The sequence below is a fragment of the Falco cherrug genome, chromosome 5, assembly GCF_023634085.1.
Source record: "Falco cherrug isolate bFalChe1 chromosome 5, bFalChe1.pri, whole genome shotgun sequence".
Classification (NCBI taxonomy): Eukaryota; Metazoa; Chordata; class Aves; order Falconiformes; family Falconidae; genus Falco; species Falco cherrug.
In genome coordinates this window covers 57,572,830-57,591,223 of record NC_073701.1, presented here as the reverse complement: position 1 = coordinate 57,591,223, position 18,394 = coordinate 57,572,830, and the positions used below count along the sequence as shown (strand labels likewise).

Below are 18,394 nucleotides of genomic sequence, written 5' to 3'. Positions count from 1 at the left end.
CACCATCCAGATCACCTGCAGATTTGTAGTATTTCACAGACAGCAAACTACACAAAAGTATAATCCCTTTTCTTTCAGTCTAAAGAGATTCAATATCATCTCTTTTAGTTTTCCAGGTGTTTGAAAACCTCTCTGTCTCTCTTGCTTGTACTTTTCCTAAATAAAGCAACTAGTAAACTCTGAAGAATCGTATGAAAGGACAAAGTGGTGTAAAATTCCCAAAAACAATTGAATAGAAGGAAGTGCTCGTCACTGACTTTTTCCCCCTGTGAAGGCACATTTCCTTCCTAGCCTTCGCTTCACTTATCTGAGGTGGTTTTTTTAAGAGAAGCATGGGGAGTTGCTAGAGGGAAAATGGACTCTTTATTTCACGTCCTGGTTTCTACCTGTCTTGCCTTGACATTCTCAGGTAAGTGTCTCTCCCCACTTCACCTCCACGGTATTGCTCTTTCTGCCACCGAGCAGAGCCCTCCGGCACAGCTGGTGACTTACAAAAACCAAGTCATTTCTTCGCCGGGGGTTCATACAAGAGGAATGGGGGGCAGGGCCAACATAGCCTGTTCTGTTTAGATTTCTTTCTAAAGGAAAATAAACTGTCTCCTTCTATGTTGGAGATACCTCTTCTTTTTTTAAGAAGATCTCCTGCTAGACAACCCAGGAGCTGAGCTTTGGGACAGTCTCTTTGAGGGGGAGATTCCTCTTTTTTTATTCCTCCTTTGTGAAACTTCCAGAGCTAGGAGATTTCTGTGATGCTTAGTCAGAAAATACGCAGGTCTGTAAAAACAGGGGGATGACAAACCTCAACCAAGGGAAATAAATACACATTAGGTTTAGCACTTTGTAACTAATGAGGCTAGAAATGTTTGAGTAACTGAAAGTTAAAAAAAAAGGAAAAATCCTAAACAAGTCATGGCAGGGGGGCTGCATTTGAAATCACCAGTTTTGTGTTCTGTAACAAATAACAGATTTTGCATTGGTAACTTTGAGCTTTTTTGATGAATGCACTGTAGTTCTCTTCATTTAAGTGTTTGGTGTTGCTCTTTAAGTGTGGTAGCACAAATTGCTAATCCAATATGAATTAGGATGATTACAAAACTAACAGCTAGAGACATTGGAGTAAATCCAGTAAAATAGATGTACTTCCTATCAGTAAAGAGCCTCCATTCCTGTAACGGCACGGGCACTGAGAGGCACACAGATTTGGGAATGCCCTCTTATATGTTTTCTTCAGAAATGCCATGAGTTTTACCAAAACAATTCACAGGCAGTAAATTATATTGTGAAAAGACTGTGTTGTAAAACTGAAAAGCAGACTGAGGGTTTGTGTAGATCTCTGTATGCTTTTAAGCAGAGGAAGTTGGGTATTTAGAACTGGTATTTAAAGTTAGTAGTCCAAGGATTTTTTTATATCCAGTTTAACTTTTTCTTCATTTTTGTGTATAATGAAGGTCAAGGTAACCTTTGTTACAATAGTTTGCTTTTTTCATTCTCGATCTTTACATTTACCAGCACTTGCATCATGTGGGTTGTGCATCTGGGTTTTTTTAAGGTAGGTTCAACATACGTAAAGTTCATTAACAGTTCAACACATAGAAAGTGGGAAGAGAGATTTATTCAGTAATGTATTTTAAATCATCAAGAATTTGCTTTTTGTTAAATAACCACGTGTAATCTGTTGTATTTTTCTGGAATTTTCTTCTTCCAGAAGGGTTTCTGATTATCCATGTCCAGAAACAGCAATGTCTTTCAGAAAAGAGAGGAGTCATTATGGAAAAGTGCAATATGACCAACCTCAACCAGAGGTGGCAGTGGATGGCAGATGACAGGCTCCTCCATGTGAAATCTGCCCGGTGCCTGAGCATCTCCACACGCTCTGCCCTGTCGTCTCGCAGCATCACTGTTGACTGTTCCCAGGCAGTCAGGTGGACTTGCCAGGAGGAGGATGGGCTCCTGAAGGTGGCCAACAGCTCTCTCTTTCTCACAAAGCAAGGTCAGAAGGTAATGGCCAAGCAGAGTAAGAAATACCTTCACACATGGATGCAGCTAGAAGCCAGCGAGACGGGAAAACCTGTTTATGTAAATCTGTGCTCAAAGCAAGGTGAGCTACTCCTTCAAGGAAGTACCCTGAAAGTTCTGGTAACAAAAACGTCTCTTCTGTGCTAACTCAAATGTTAAAAATGATGATATTTTATTCATACAGAAAAACATTTTTAATAGTTGAAAAGAGTTGAGAGAACTATAAAAAGAACAGCTGAGATGACTGCTGTCTTTCTCACAACTGGTGGGCTTTTTAAGCCGTTTTATATTTCCAGGATGTCTCTCCTTTTGTCTACTCCCAGTCTTTGGATCAAAGTGCTTATGTTAAGCTCATCTTTCTATTCTTGTGTCATTTCCTTTTTCACTTTTAAACAGAATTGTGGGTGCTAATTCCTAGTACTTTAAAAAAATATGGATGTATAAGTCCTCCTCCTCCCCATTCATTTTATCATACAAGTCCAGATTCAATCTGTCAAGAGCAAGAAGACATCTGAAAATCAAACATATGCACAATTATTTCTCTGATTAACCCAAATGCATGATTAGAACAGACATGGCTTACACGTTCACATGTTTACACAGTGTCACTTTGCTAGTTGCAATATATATGAGAACACTCAAAATCCTGAAAATAATGAACTGAATCAAAAATCTCAGAAATTCTTGAGGTAGCACTTTGAGCTGCATGGGTCTGTGCACAGACTTACAGATGTGTTGCTATACCTGTGTGGTTATATGTTTCCATATCCATAGCAAAAGGGAAGGCAGAATGGTTTGAATACTGCTTAATAACACTTTGAATACTGCTTAATAACACTTTCCTTGATGTCTTGTTGTCAGTCCTTCCTGACAATCCTGTTGACGTTGTTGTGCACTATTAAGCAGTTCTTCATGATAAATAAGAACAGCCTGTAGAGTTGAGCCTTTGATTGGGGAACACACATTAATTCTTGTCTTCACAGGATTTTAAAAAGTGGTTTATGACCCAATATTTTTGCATATGACCAAGTTTTCTGAATGTTTAAAACAAATCCTTGTTCTTTCTAACCTTTCTAACCTCCCATTCATTGTAAGGCAGGGTACCAATTTTTTCAGCGAATTTGCATGTGCAGAACTCTACTCACAGCAGCAGGACCACTCACCTGAGTGGAGGTCTGAAAGGACAGCTTGCAGAATCAGAGAATGGAAAACTGGCTAAGACGCCATTCCAGCCCTCCCATATACTTTAGAGATTAAAAAGGGAAAATTATTTGAAGACCTGTGCATAGGGTGAGTATGGCTTGCCTATTCAAAGACACCATGAAAAGCTAAGATGAGGTATGCAGGCATTGTTATTTTCTTTAGATAACTGGATGAAGTGTGGTCTAACAGAGTTAAAAGTAACTTTACATCCTTTTCTTAATCATCTTCAAAGCAGAAGCAATTTAAGACCAATGAGTACTAAGACAATTGTCGTGGGGTCGTAAAGCACCTTCTCATCTATTTGCTGTGCTCAGTCCTGTAATGAATTTACCTTAATTTTGTGAAATTCTCTACATAGACAGGTCTGTAAGTCCCCTTTAAGGGTCTCACTGTGTCAGTTATGTCTTTTTTGACAACTCTGGGAAGCTCTGCTGAGAAATCAATGTACATTATGATCCTCAATATGTAACTAAGAATTCCAGGTATATGAGAAACTCATAAAGAGTTGAAGTAGTGCAAAGAGAGTGATTTTTCTAATAATAATAATAACTAGTACAGGAACAAAATCTAATGCCCACAGTGCTGGTCTTGACATCCATATACGTGTCAAAATTTTCATTGTTGAATGTGTAAAATTAGTCTTCCAAGATCATCTGTCTGCTTTCTGTGAAAGCAGCAGTGGATCAGCCTAGAATAACATATTCAGTCTATATTTAGCTAAGATAGTAAAAACTGAGCAAAGTCTTTGGAGCTGAAACAGCTGTAAGTTTTTCTACTCCTGCCTAACACCATATTTTGATATAATTTACCCTTTGTTTTCATAGTACTCATAAAAACAGTTTTATTTTGGCAAAGGAATAACTCACTGAATTGCATCCCAAACATCTTATCAGCCTAGATATAGTACAAGCTCCAAACCCAACAGCTGCAACTACCTTTTATTCTGGACCTAACTCAAATGCCAAGCATGATTTTTCTGAGCGTGGGGAAAGTTTGAGCTTGGATTTGGATTTCAAATCAGCCATCTGAGATGTGTTTGAATATGCATTTTTTGCTACAATCCTGACCTGACTTTATGTGGGAATCAGGATCAGTTTAAATATGTATCCCATCTCTGTTCAGCCAGAGATGACTTTAACAACAGACAATCCTTCTCAGGCAAACACGTGGTTGAATGTGGTCTCTGGCTGAAACAGCTAATGTGAAGAAGCTCCACGAGGTGTCAGTCTCCCTTGAGGTGGTGATACTTCAGTTCTCACCAAATTCATAAGGAGATTCTGGGCAGAGCGAGGAATACTCTGTTGGGCCAAGGCCTTCTTTTCACTAGCCGGCTGTTGGGATCAGAGCTTCTCTAACCCCAGGATCCAAAAGGGACAGGAATGGAAACAAGGAGGAGGAAAACATGGCGGAGGTGAAGGAGTAGAAGGCAGGATGACTGAGAAGAGCAAAAATTGTTGCATGTAAATAATTGTGTAACAAACCCCATCTCCTCTTGTACGTCTGGATAGCACCCAGAGCACCACTAATGCTGACACACTAACACCCATGCCACTTCTGCTTTGTGTAAGCAGTTCTTACAAGCTTCTTTCGTTCTGGGTAGCTTAGTTTCAATAAAATTAGCAACACTATGTGGCACCTCAAATATTACCAACAAAACCACTACAGACCAAAAATTATTCACTAAGTGGAGAATGACTTCAAATAGGGAGACACAAGTCCAGGCTGTAAGCTGCAGTTATTCACTGAGATCTAGAGACTGTCACACAGCCTGTAGAGCCATCTGGATGCAGAAGGTGACATTAACTGTTTTGTAACATGACGCTCCGCATTGAATTTCTCTTCTACCATATCATACATAGTAGGGGCATCTCCTGAAGGAATTGTAGCTGCAAAGCTCTAGAACTGTGGATATCAAGACAAAGCTCCATTCAAAAGAGTTTTGTCGAGGATAATGGTTTTATTACTTACTGATATGTGCCAAGAACTTAAGAACCATAATGGGATCTACAAAGATACAAAGCAAGTTGGACAAGGAATTCAATACTGAATACAGCATCTTCTTATCTCTTGTTTTGTTTGCAGTCTAAAATAGACAAAATATTGGACACTACGTATGAGCCAAAGCCCAACGTGCCATCTGATGTTCAAACTGTTACCACCACAGTCCTTCCTCCTTTTTTGCCCCAGTTTCTCACCCTGTATCTTCTGTTTCATGTGGGCTTTTCCCTTTAACCCCTTTTCAGTTTGCCTGCTTCATATCAGAACCTGAGTTTACTGAGCTCACATCACACTGCTGATGCTTCAGTGGATGAGATGGAGGGTAGAAGAGACCAGAGCAGTGCACACTCAGAGCACGCTCTGAACCACTGGAGCAACAGTAGCAACTGCAGAACTTGGTAAGGGAAGACACATGTATCTTCTTGGCACTCTTGGGAAAGCAGGCCACCACCAAAGAAAGGTGGCAGAAGCACAGAAAAGGCAACAACTCTTACCCATTTTTGTGATCATGTTAATATCTTTGGGCTTTAATTTTTTCACACCTTTAGTGTTTGTAATACCTGCAACAATCCATCTCTAGGTTCACAACAGCTTGGATTGTTGTGTCTGTAACCTTTACAGATTTCTCCAGGATAAATTATAACAGTGAGAAACAATATTTTCATTCAACCTTCAAGCTGACTCAAAATTTCTTCCTAAAAAACATTCACTCAAACCCATGTTTTTCTCCCTGCATTATTATTTTATAGGATTTTGTAAGTACAAGAGTTTGCTAACATGGATGTGAACCTGTGAAATACCAAAAATTACTTGAATCTTCTTTCTTTGTTCAAAGCAATACGTGGTTGACCACTTTTGCTCAGCTCCACCTGGAAAAAGCAAGGAATCAATGTCAGATCCTTGGACATAATTACAAGACCTTGTACACAATCCAACAGTATACTGGGAGAAGCTCAAAGACAAATGTGTTTTTACATTTTGTAAAAAGAAATGGAGAGATCTGCAGCTCAGCCTAGGTTTTGGGTTTTCATAAGTTTTCAGTCTCAGTGAGCCACAGCACAGACAGTATAGAACAAAATCAGCTCAGCTACTTTCATAGGGAAAAAATGGAACGATACGAACAGCTTCCCAGAGCAACCAGGAGGATGGCAAGTCCTGCTTTACTATTTCATCTTCTGCTGCAAGTGCTAACAAAAATGCCAGTTTCAGAAAATTATACTGGTAATTTTCATGATGATGTTATCTCCCTTTGTGTGGAACTCTGTGTAGTAGCTGGAGTGGGTTTCAGCCTCTAGGTGTCTAAATGTATGTGTCTGATGGAAGGGCTTATTTCAGTTGTCTCAATGTAGGTGCTTTCAATCATTTGAGATGCTCCAGGATATCCCACCTGATCTCTGATTGCCTACTCAGAAAGGGACAGGTCTCCCATAGGTGCTATAAGAGCCCTGAGCAGATGTCTCAGATGCCCTAGGGCAGCTCAGATTGCACCAGGCAACTATATTTAGGCAACATGTCCTAGGTGTCTTCATAGTAGCTACCTTTCTAAGCTTTCTTCAGCAGAGCTCCATCCATGGAGTTAATGGAGTCTAGATACATTTCTGTGACCAAAAATCCACTTCAGAGTGAGCTGGGACTATCCAGAGTGCCAGAAATAGGGCTGATAGAGCTATGGTATTATGACCATAGTTATCTGGGATGTTCTGCTACCACCAGTGATGAAAGAGCTTTTAAGTGGCTACTTCAGCATTTTAAAAACAATCAAGTAAAATAGCAGCTCAGGATGAGAGTGGAGTTTGGAGACATTTGACCACTCTGACATGAGATGTAAACATTGCTAACTCTACAACATTTCAGATAAAGAAGGTAAATTTTTTTCAAGTAACATAGACTTTGCAGTTTTTAAAAGGTCTACACTGAATGGGAAAGGATGGACATTTAGTGGATTTTGTTCTTCTGTCACACTCCTACGTATAAGAGAAATCTGAAGTATGTTTTTTAAAGAGTCTTCATTTTTGCAGTCTATTTACAAGTAATTAGACAACTGAAAGGATAATTCATTTTGTCCTGCACATACAGAGATCTTAAAACAACCCCTTCTAGCTTCAAGTCTTGCTGTCAGCAAGTCAGATGCAGTCTCACAGACTATTTTTTTCTTGTACAGTAGAGATCTGATTCATTTATGTTTCACTAGCAGTTCAGCCTTAGTTTTGTGAAACCATACTTAGGGTAGGCAGATTTCAGAAAGCTGCACCATGCTCACTCGTCTGAGTCTGGAGACACCACTGTCAGGTTCTCAGTACTTGACAACTAATCAGCGCTCGTGCTCATCATACATGTAAAACATATAGATTTCCTTTGTTTGCAAGCGGCCTGCTGCTGTACAGATGGAGGCAGTCTGCAGTACACCCCATGGATGAAATATGCGCTTAGTCAGAATGTCATAATTTCTCCTGGGTGTGCTACTGATGATTACAATGGTATGTTCACACACTGTATATCATTCAGCCACTAGTCAGTGTCAGTGCTGGAGCTCTGTTCCCATGAACAGTTTTATGACTGATTTCCAAAGAGACTGCTAGAACAATGCTAAACACTTCTGAAAGACCCTACTGTTGAGAATTCTGTGTACTTTACTGATGTCCAGATGGGAGGTGAGTTTTTTCTAGTTTAAAAATTTGTAACTCAAGTTGTGTTTGTGTAGAAATCTGTTTGCTTGGGTCTTATAAATATGCAGTTTCCTTTTATAAGTGCCTCCTATTGAAGAAGGGCTGTGAGGGTCCTTATGCTAGGACCCTAGTGGCTTTCCTTAGAAAAAGAATATAATTCTTGAAGTGAGGGCAGATATGAACCCTATTAGTCAGTCTGATGTTGGACACATGGAAAGTGCTGGGATGTATATCTGAAGTTTCAGGGTGGCACCGTGCTATGCAGAAGCCATTTCCATCCACAGGTTACAGATAACAGACTGTTAGTCTTTGCTGGGAAAGATCTTTCAGCTAGAAACCCAGGGTAGCCCTGAGCCTAACAAGGAATCAGGTTGTATAGTGACCAAGTGCTTGTTCATGGTACCTCCTCAGGATGTTGGAACATTTCTGAGGACCAAACATTTCACTTCCAGGAGGGTCGAGCTCTCCCTTTGGCTCCTGCACTAGGAATGCCGGTTATCCTCTGGCTGCTGTGTCCCATAAATGTCACTGGCAGCACCAGCTTCCCTTTTATGGAGCAGCAGCTTTCCTAAAGCACAATTGTACTGGAATGCAAACATCTTCCTGTTGGAATTGCTGCTATTTGTCTGTAAATTAAGCCAAGATATTTTTTTTAATGTGTTTTTAAGTTGGGTGTGTAAACCTATATTTAGTAACCCAGCTGAGTGGCCTTTTTTTTCTAAGTGGCTGTTGATCACTCAGATACACTTTTTTTTAGACATCTTTCTATCAACAAGTCCTACTCCCTTCTGAACTTGGAGATATCTGAGAGGCACAGAGCCAGCAGGCCTAATTCTTTCCAGGTCTTTAGGGCTAGCATTTCTAGTTGCCTACTGCAGACTTTCAAAGACCCCTGATTAATAGGAGGTCTCCAGAAACAATGACTGATACGGAATGTAGACCAAGTCAGGACTTGTGTCAGCTAATGGTTTTGTTGTGGCAGCTGATGACAGCTTGAGCACAGGGCTGCTCCTGCCAGACTTTTCCCTGTCCTTTTGGTGAGGGCCATGAAGATATGTGATGTAGGACCAGAGCAGACTCTACACCATAGGCACTCTGTAGAGGATTCTGCAAATGCAGCAGTGTGAGGATGATCATGCAGTGTTGGACCAGACCTGAGGGTTCAATGAAACCCTTTGTGTGGGTATAAGAGAGAGCAGAATTAGATCTGTAGTATTGTTCTCAGTGCCTTGATTTGGAAAAAAATATTTGATCAACATTTGTTGTAATTAAATGGAGACTTGGAGATTTTTATTCCCAGAGAAGCACAGTTAGATAAAAGGAGGGGAAATATTTAATCTGGTTATCAACCCATTCCAGAAAACTAATCCTTTTCAGGAGGATCCAAAACTGTGTACCAGTTGAACATACTGTGCTGTCAAGCACAGGAAAACACTTGCATGAAGGTGTCTATTACGAGGGCTTACAATCTCACTTTGATTTCTGAATGCAAATGAAAGTGCTGCAAGTTTCTTTATATAAACATGTTAACATATATGTTTACACATGTACAGAAAAAAACCTATCACATTGACTTCATGGAAGCTGACCCACTGATCCTTTGGGTAAGAGGTAACCACACATTGGCCTGCTAAGATATCATAATTGCACACCAAGTAATTACATTTGGAAGCTTCTGCTGCAATTTAACCCAGTCATTACATTTTTTTTTGAGGGTTTGTGAACTAAAATTGTTATAAATGGCAACCAGCCCAGTGGCTCAGCAGCAAAACAAGGTTCTGTCATGCTGGAGACACCAGTTCAAGGACAGACAAAGTGTCTTGGGCATTGAGCCAATGCACACTAGCTGTGCTACAGCAGTGGCAGGACAGCTTTTTGTGAGGAGAAGGGGCCAGTGAGTAATTCCAATCACTTAGCTGAAATGTGATGCTACCAGATGTAGAGGCCACCACAGCTTGAACCCTGCCCTCACAGCCACAAAGAAAGGATATTAAATACATACCAATGGGGAGGAAGAGCCATGAAAATGTGGAGGAAAAATGTGTAGTAAAATCTTTCCTGCACTCTAATTGCAACTTTGGCATTCTCCGAAGGATACGTGACTAAAAAAGCAAATCCACCATTATATTTGTAGGCACTTCAGTTAACTGATACAAATGTTAGCTGAATCTTGGGAAGAAAGCAGCCAGGGGTTAGCATGGTATCTGCATGGGAGTGATTTAAAGGAGCAAGAAGAATGTCCCATATGGGCACAAGGAACCTATCTTGAATTAATATCTTGAACAAAAAAAAAAATATTGAACAAATTATCCTGAAAAATTATCTTGAACAAGCCATATTTTAAACTTACACCAACAAAAGACAGATGAGAATCTGGCCCATGTACTTACAAAGGGCAGGGTTTGACAATATAAAGCTGAAACTGTGTGCTGTTTGGTAAGACTCAAGCAAGTGAAAAAGCTACAAGTGTAAACGTGCTATTAATGACAAAGTACAACCTTTCTCTTCAGAATCATTTATGGACTGTATTTAAAATGAATGGTATGAACATTCAGGGAAATTGATTTTCTTCTGCCTTTGTTTTGCACAGACTTTGGTATTGATGCAAAATATATGTTTGCACTGAAAACAAAAAACTGTGGAACTGACAGATGCACTTGAACTTCCTAGAAGTCATATCAGCCACATATATTGGCATCCAAAGAATTGTTTATAAAAATGTAGAGCTGATTTTAATTATTTTCCTTTATTTGTCTTAGGTCTCCCTGATGCAGACATTTCTGTATGGAGTACTAGAACTACATCTCCCCCTTTAAACACTGTTACACCTAAGCCTGAAAATCTGCTAAAGAGTAGCACAGAGATGTTCATCAGAAATGTGACTGAACATGTCAGTAAAAATCTTACTGAAAACCTCTACTTCGACTTGAAATCTGCAGTAACAGAGAAAGCCTGGATTCCAACAACTACTCTTCAATACTCTAGCACCACAGAAGAGGTAAGGCAGAAGAATTAATGATTTTTATTAAGCCTGCTCCACTCTGTGGAGCCTGATAGCTATTACAGGTCGATGTTTCATGAACTAAAAAAGCAGCTACAGTGCTAAGCTTTGTTCTTGATTTTGATGGGATGGTTTGTTCATGCTGATAGGGCCCTTTGCTAGAAGCACAGCTGCAGAAAAAATCTGCCTCTTCTGTACAGCACAATCCTGTTGTGCACAGTCATTGCGAAAATCTCTGAGCTCAAGGGAAATGCTGAGGATATGTGAGGAGTGATGGAAAGGTCACAGATGTGGCAGGAGCCACAGGAACCCAGGTATCTGCTGTCAGTGACTTGGGCTCTGCCATTGGTTTGTTGCACAACATGAGTGTCTAGCTCTAATTACGCTCTAAGAATCACACTGTGTTTTATGAACTTATTTAGGATAAATGAGTCCTAAAATTACATACATGATTTACAGGTCAAAACAAGTGAAAACTGAATGCTGTAACTTGCCTTACAAGAACCCTGGCCTTGATCCTGGTCAGCATATCTACTGACCAGCAGAGTGGAGATGCACAGCCATTTCTTGATCTCTTGCCTCTCCCACCACAAACAGCCCTGGCAGAGGAGAAGAATGGGGAATGCCAGCCCCATCCATAGGAGCTAATGGTGGGCATTCGGTACCTCCACATCAGTTTCTAGTCTTCCCTTTCTGCAAGGCACACTTAAGTAATCTGAGAGCAAATCTGGAATCACCATTGGCAAGATGTGCATGGGCTAAAGCATACGGGACATTGTTGGTCACTGTATGGCTATCAACACATAGCGGTTTAGACTGAAAATCCCTAAATTCCCTGTGGTGGCTTCTCCAGGAGATCACACTGCACTCAGTGTACTGGGGCAGGCAAACATGTTGTTTCAGCTACTACTTTGGGTGTCCATGTTACTGTGGGTAAGACTAAGAAATGTGTTTGGTATTTGGGAAGGCTGTGGACAGAGCAATCTGTGCAATCTGGTATGAACAACATCACTAGAGACAGGGAGAAAGGAGAAGTAGTGTCACCCAGGACTATGTTGACCCAAATGTTTACGGACCCTGACACTGCTGTTTTAGTGCTGATGAGGGGAAGGGACTGAGCCGATGATGGATGCGCTGCACTCTGTTCCATAGATGGTGGAGATGGTTGTTTTAAAATACGATTATTCTGGCTTTGTGCAGGCAGGCTGAGCTTATTTCCCCATGCCCTCTATCCACATGCATACCTCCTGCCCAGAATACTAGTCTCCTCCAAACAGAAACGTCCTGTATAATCTGATATTACCCAAGATGCCTCCAGCACTCCTACTAAAGAATCCCACCGATGCTAGAGAAATGGCACCGTTTGAACTGAAGGTACTGCCTCCTGTGTTCCTACCCTGGTTCACTTTCTGATTCACGTGCTTTGCACTGAGCAAGTTGCGTAGGTCAAAGCTTTCAAGCCAGAATCCTGAGGATAAGCACTCTAAGTATATCTGTGAAAAAAAAAAAAAAAGTAATATTCATGAATAACTGTCCCTTAGAGCCTTCAGCCAGGTCTGGACTTTTGAATTTAGACACACAAACTTTAAATCTTTGGTCTCTGTCTCCCTGTCTTCAGAGCAGAGTTTAAAACATTTTTGTCAAACTATCAGGGACCTTTAAAGGATTAACTGGATTTAACATGATACTTTGAAAACACATAGACTAAGTAAGCCTGAGTGGTGGTGTTAGGAAGACAATACCTTCTACGAACTGCATTTGCCCAGGCTAGGTCCTCTTGTTTGTAGAAGCAAAGCCTTGATGTTATTTGTCTGTGAGCATACCCATTTTGGGGGAAGGACACAATGGTGACACTTCAATCGAACAAAATGTTTGGTTTAGAGCAGCCTTGGATTTCAAGTAAAACTGCAGCTTGCACTTTCAAACCATGACAAAAGCTGTGCAAAGCCCATTTCCTCTTGATTAGAAAGACATAGAGAGGTTGGTGTTAAAAAAAAAAAAAAAAAAAAAAAAAAAAAAAAGTCAGGAAACCTTGGGAAAGTGTCTGAAAGGGACTTTGGAGCCTGCTATTAGAGACACGTCCGGCCACTCCCAAAACTCACTTCCAGTTCTTTTTTCTTTTTTCTTTTTTAATTAGTTTCTTGGCTTGCCACACAGATCAGTAAGTGTTAAAGGCTGTGTGACTGCTGATTTGCTAAAAGCCCATTTATTCAATACCAGTCTGGAAATAATTACTTGTATTGTGTTGGCTATTCTATATAAATATATTGCCACCAGTGAATGATGGACCCCTCCTGTTTTATTCCAGTTCTGGCATAGACATCTGTGTCAGACCTCACCCTTACAGCAGCTTTGTGCTGCGTAACATACAGAAGTCTCAAAAGTAAACCAGGACTTTCCTGAATATACAAAAAGGTAGTTTTAAAGATTTTGTGATAGCAAGAGTAAGAGTAATAAAGTAGGAAATTCTAAATTATGGGCAACGCTGAGCAGCAAGCAGCAACATCCCTTTTCTCCACACTTTAACTTAAGTTGGCTGGAAGAACAGACAGAGCTTTCCAGGAATCTTTAAATTTTACTTGTGGTAGGTTCAATTTCTTTCCTGAATCTTACAAGTTGCACTGCTGTGGATTTTTTTCCCTTTCACATATTACATCTACTTAACTAACTTACATATGCATATCTGAATTGTATCTTCCCTGCAAATTCAGATTATGGATGTTTTCAAAAACCCTTACAATGTGAGCTCCACTTTCCAAGAAAAAGCAGGTTACTCTGAATATTGTCATTTTCAGAGAGGGGTGTGAAGTAATCCAAACATCCTGATAAGCCTTCAGATTTGTTCTTCTCCAGTGCTGGAAAAATATTGGCATGGTTTATGCCATTAGGTACAAAAAGCATGATCATTTAAAGATGAATTTACACTGTAAAACTCTCTCACCTTGAACTGATTAAAAGACACCTATGTCATTTTAGTCCCAGTTCAGGTCTAATATACACATCTTGTGTTTTCCATCAATGGTTTGTTTATCACTGTGCTAGCTCTTTGGGGCATGGTCCCTCCTTTTGTCTGAAGTACATAAAACATCTCTTCCAAGGGAGATCTTGCTCTGTAATGAGCTTGCGAATGGCATAATAAAAACACATATTTCTGTCATCACTTAAGGCGACGATCATAAAGTTATGAATCATCCCGAGCTTTGCAGAGTAAAGCCCAACACCTTTAGTGCCATGTCCCTAGGACCCGGCATGGAGCTCCACTGGGACAGATGAAGTTTTCCACAGGTGCAGGTGACACCCCTGAGTGCTCAAACATTCGGTTTCTGAACAGAAGAATGAGAGCTAAAGTTTTTCAGACATTTGTACCTTGTTTGACAGGCTGATGCCCAGGAAGATCCTGCAGCAGCATCTTCCAGAAAATGCAGACTAATGTTTGTAAACCCTAGCACCTTTTTCTCCCTAAAATGGGGAAAAGTGAGACAGAGGTGATGTTGAATTTGCTCGAGGTGTGGCTTTTAGAAGTTGAAATCTCACATATATCACACAGTACAGGAAGATGCAGAAAAGTGCCATTCCCATTGAAGAAAGTAAATGTCAAATTCCTCCCTCTTTATGCAATCTCAAATTTACCCCATGGCTGCTGGAGTATTGTTTGAGTATCTGAAGGTCTAAACCACTTCTGGCTATATTTCTTCTCCCTTACCCCACCCCACATACACATATACATGAGTTTTAAGAGGCTGAAATGTAAACAATAAGGAAGTGGGCACAAATGACAAACAGAGAGCTGTGCCATGGTTCCAGCCAATTCGGAGTTGCGCTCAGCTGGTTTGGTGCAGCCTGAAAAGAGAGAGACTTTCTTGCTTTCTGTGGTGTGTGTAATTTTAGCTTGGGAGTTATTCCTGGGATGTGGGAAGGAATTGTTTCAAGGACACAAGTCAATGCAGAACAAAACAAAAAGCTGAGATAACTTGGCTGCTGACAGACGGGCTTCTCCTCTACTGGTGTGTGGGGCTGCGGGCAGCAGCTCGGCATCGGGCTCTGCCAGGACTCTCCTTGCCACAGTGCCTCTAGTCACCATGTCACAAAGCCAGGGAAAAGAAATAAGGCCTCAGCTAACCCCTAAAAACGTCAAAGTTTGGGACACAGGAGCTGGAATGGCAGTTGAGTGATGGCTGAGTCCAAAAGGAGGGTGGGCCAGGTGTGAGGGGCGGCGGGCGTGAGGAGAGACAGCCGTGAGGGGTGGCAGGCGTAAAGAGAAGGGGGCACACGAGACATGGTGGCCATGAGGTGAGGCAGCCACGAGGTGAGGCAGCCACGAGGTGAGGCAGCCACGAGGCAAGGTGGGCTGCAGGTGAGGCCGATGAGGTTGTGAGGAGAGGCAGCCATGAGGGACGGCAAGGCGGCGTGCAGTGAGGCACAGCCGGCGTGAGGCGGCTGCCGCCCCCACCAGCGGCGGCACGGCCTGAGGGGCCCCGTGAGCCCGGCGGAGCGCGGCGAGAGAAGCCCCGGGGGAGAGCTGCCATAGGGAGGATGCGGCGAGGAAGGAAGGAAGATGGGGTGGGAGAGGAGCCGGGAGGAAGGTGGGACCCACAGAGAGCGAGGGGCGGCACCCCGGGGCCAGCCGCCCGGGTCGGGGGGCGCAGAGGGCGGCGGCGGGCGGCAGGTCCCGGGTCGCCGCGCTTCGCCCCCCGCAGCGAGACGCGAGGAAATAGCCTCTTGATTGCGGAAGTCGGCGGGAAGGGCTCCGGCAGTCAGCCCGGGTCAGAATGGCAGCGTGGGAAGCGGCGGCCGCCTCCCCCGCCTCCTCCGCTCCTCCTCAGCCGCGGGCGGGCGGGCGGGCGGCGGGCAGCCCCCCCACCCCACCCCACCCCGGTGGCAGGGAGGCGGCGAGGCGGCCGGGGCAGCCCCGAGCGCATGCAGCAAGCGGGCGGCCCGGCAGAGGGCTCGGCGGCCGCCGCGCGGAGCCCGGCGGGGAGCGGGGGGCCCCCGCGGCCCGCCGCCGCCGCCGCCACTCGGCTTCGTAGCCCCCACACCCCGCACCCACCCCCGCCGCCTCCCTGCCCCTCCTCCCCTCCCCGCGAGGGTCTTCGGGGTTAAAAACTGTCGGCGATGCTCAGCTATGGGGCGGGATTCGCCCTGTGGACGGCGCTGGCCCTGACCAAGGTGAGCGGCTGGGGGGGTTGGTGGGGTCGCCCTTGGCGAGCGCGGCGGGGCGCGGGCGGGTTGGCACCGCGGGCAGCGCGGACGGGGTCGGCGGGTGAGCCCGGGGGCGGGCAGCGGCGGCTGGCGGAGGCCGGCGGGTTTCTGAGCGCTCTCCTCGCTGTCCGCAGGCCGCGCCGGGGGAGGCGGCGGGATGCAGCGCCAACCTGACGGAGCGGCGCGTCGCCGGGCAGAGCGTCCGGCTGCGGTGGGGCGCCGCGGGCCGCGCCTGCAACTTCAGCCTGAGCGGGCGCTCGGAGGACGGGGCGGCGGCCGGCTGCCAGCCCGCCCCCGCGGGCAACGGCTCCTACGGCTGCACCCTGCGCGGCCTGCAGGCCGGGACCCGGTACCACCTCCGCATCGAGCCGCTCGCCGACGGGGAAGCTGTCAACATCTCCCTGCGGACAGGTACGGGCGGAGGGCGCGGCAGGTGCTCGGGGAGGGACGCCGCGATTTTCCTTCCCGGCCCCTTGCTTCGGCCGGCTGCAAGGGGAGGGTGGCGATGCACTGGCAGCTGCTGCAAACCTACGGTGTTTGCTGGACGTGGCTGTGCTGCGCCTGAGGTCACTTTACCCCACCGCCAGAAATAAACGCTGCTAGAAGTTAAGGAGAAGGTGCTGTGAGGAGACTGGGTCAGGGCTGGGGGTGCTCCCAGCAGCTCCTTTAAGCTGCCGTCCAGCAGAATGCTTTAAGAAGTGGTAGCCCCTAACACTCTTCGTGCTCACGCAAACTATTAGCTTCATACTTCCTTAGGTTCCAACTTATTTACTGTGCTTAAAAGTACAATCTATTTCATAGCAGGTAAATCCTGTTCAAGGGTAACTTACTATTTCAGCCCATTTCTATACTTTTATTCAGTCTAACCATAGTCTACAAGTCAGCAAGTAAAGCTGAAGCTTCTTGGCGATAGGTTTTTCTTGAATACCACCGGTGAGGTGTTATGATGTACAGTTGTGTGCAGAGCTCTAGCACTGTCATATCCATGACTAGCTGTAAAATATTGCCAGCAGCCTGCCAGAGTGCTGCCAGGGAAAGCCCCCTTTCTGCATGTGTGTTTGTGTATGCATGTGAACTCTGCTGTGAAGCTATGAATGACACAGGGCCACCAGCTGCAGTGACAGAATTGGACTCTTTCTACCTGTGTTAGTGGGGTTTTTTTAAAGATGATGAAATACGGTATAGTCCAGCGTCTTAGGGGTATTAACACAAGACTCAAAACAGACATGTCTTAAATGAGGTCCATCATTAGATGCCTCCCTGATTTGCTCCTAAAGTGTTAGTTTCAGAGAGGTACTTTGCAGTGTTACTATTGAAGATTATGGCAGCCAAATATTTAATTAGAAGTTCAGAGACATCATTTACTGTCAGACCCTTTTCCCAGCATTAACCATACAAATGCACTAAATAGCCTCCATTAATTTGCTTTGGTAAGTCAAGTTTAAAAAAGTCCAGTGACAAGTCTGCTGGTGTGATAGCTATACATTAAGCACATGTCACTTGGTAAAAATGAATAATAGTTTCTATGCAGGCAGTGATTTAAATCCATGTCATGCATCATGCCAACTGGTTTTAATATTGATGACTTGTAGAAAGAATAGATCAACTGTTACCAGAGTGACAGGTATAAATCACCATCATTACTGGCCAGTAGAGATCTAGTATTGAACACTTGCATAGAAGTAGAGAAAAAGATACCACTTTAGACTGTGTTTTGATTAATGCAAAAGCATTTAGACAATAGCGTGTTCGTGTCATTTATGACTTTTATCAGTAAATAGATTTTGCAAAGGCTGTAAGATACAAGTGATTAGGGAAGCAACTGCTGATTATAATCATAGCATGTAGCTGACATCAGAGTGAAAAAACTGATTAAAGTTTAAGCTGAAACACTGCACATCAGTGGACCGTAGTCGAAGTGAAGTTTATGTTTGGATATTGGGCAGCAGAGATCAGTCAAAAGCATAAAATAAGAACAGAGGAACTGTGGAGGTTTCCTGCAAAAACAGCTACTCAGATTGCTTCTTGGTTCCTTTCTTCCCTTGATTGAATCACATCAGTTGTATCGCTTGATGGTGTTTGAAACACACAATTAGCTCCAAAATTTGTCAATGTGTTCTATTTCTCAAGAATATATAGTGTTTGTTATGCCCGTCAACAACACACATTGTATTGTCAATATTATGCATTTCAGTGGAGAATGAGGGAGAATTATTCCTCTGTATGTTTCCATGGGGGGAAGCATTGTAAACCAGTTTCCTGGAAGCTGTTTTTCACCTGTTCCTTTGTAACCTGTGTCAGTAGTTACGGT

At 43.6% G+C, this 18,394-nt stretch overlaps 1 protein-coding gene across 4 annotated transcripts in view; it reads left to right on the top strand.

The window, feature by feature from the left end:
• The first annotated feature begins 273 nt into the window (after nucleotides 1-273).
• PTPRB (protein tyrosine phosphatase receptor type B) overlaps nucleotides 274-18,394 on the top strand; it is a 69,086-nt gene continuing 50,965 nt past the window's right edge. For 3 of the 4 annotated variants that reach the window (XM_055710985.1, XM_055710984.1, XM_055710983.1), the window contains exons 1-4: nucleotides 274-409; nucleotides 1,706-2,098; nucleotides 10,643-10,881; nucleotides 16,218-16,494. In XM_055710985.1, the coding sequence (XP_055566960.1) occupies nucleotides 355-409; nucleotides 1,706-2,098; nucleotides 10,643-10,881; nucleotides 16,218-16,494 (964 nt within the window). In that variant the 5' untranslated portion in view covers nucleotides 274-354. Of the gene's footprint in view, nucleotides 410-1,705; nucleotides 2,099-10,642; nucleotides 10,882-15,780; nucleotides 16,051-16,217; nucleotides 16,495-18,394 lie in introns of those variants that run through there. The other variant, XM_055710987.1, reaches the window with a different exon arrangement.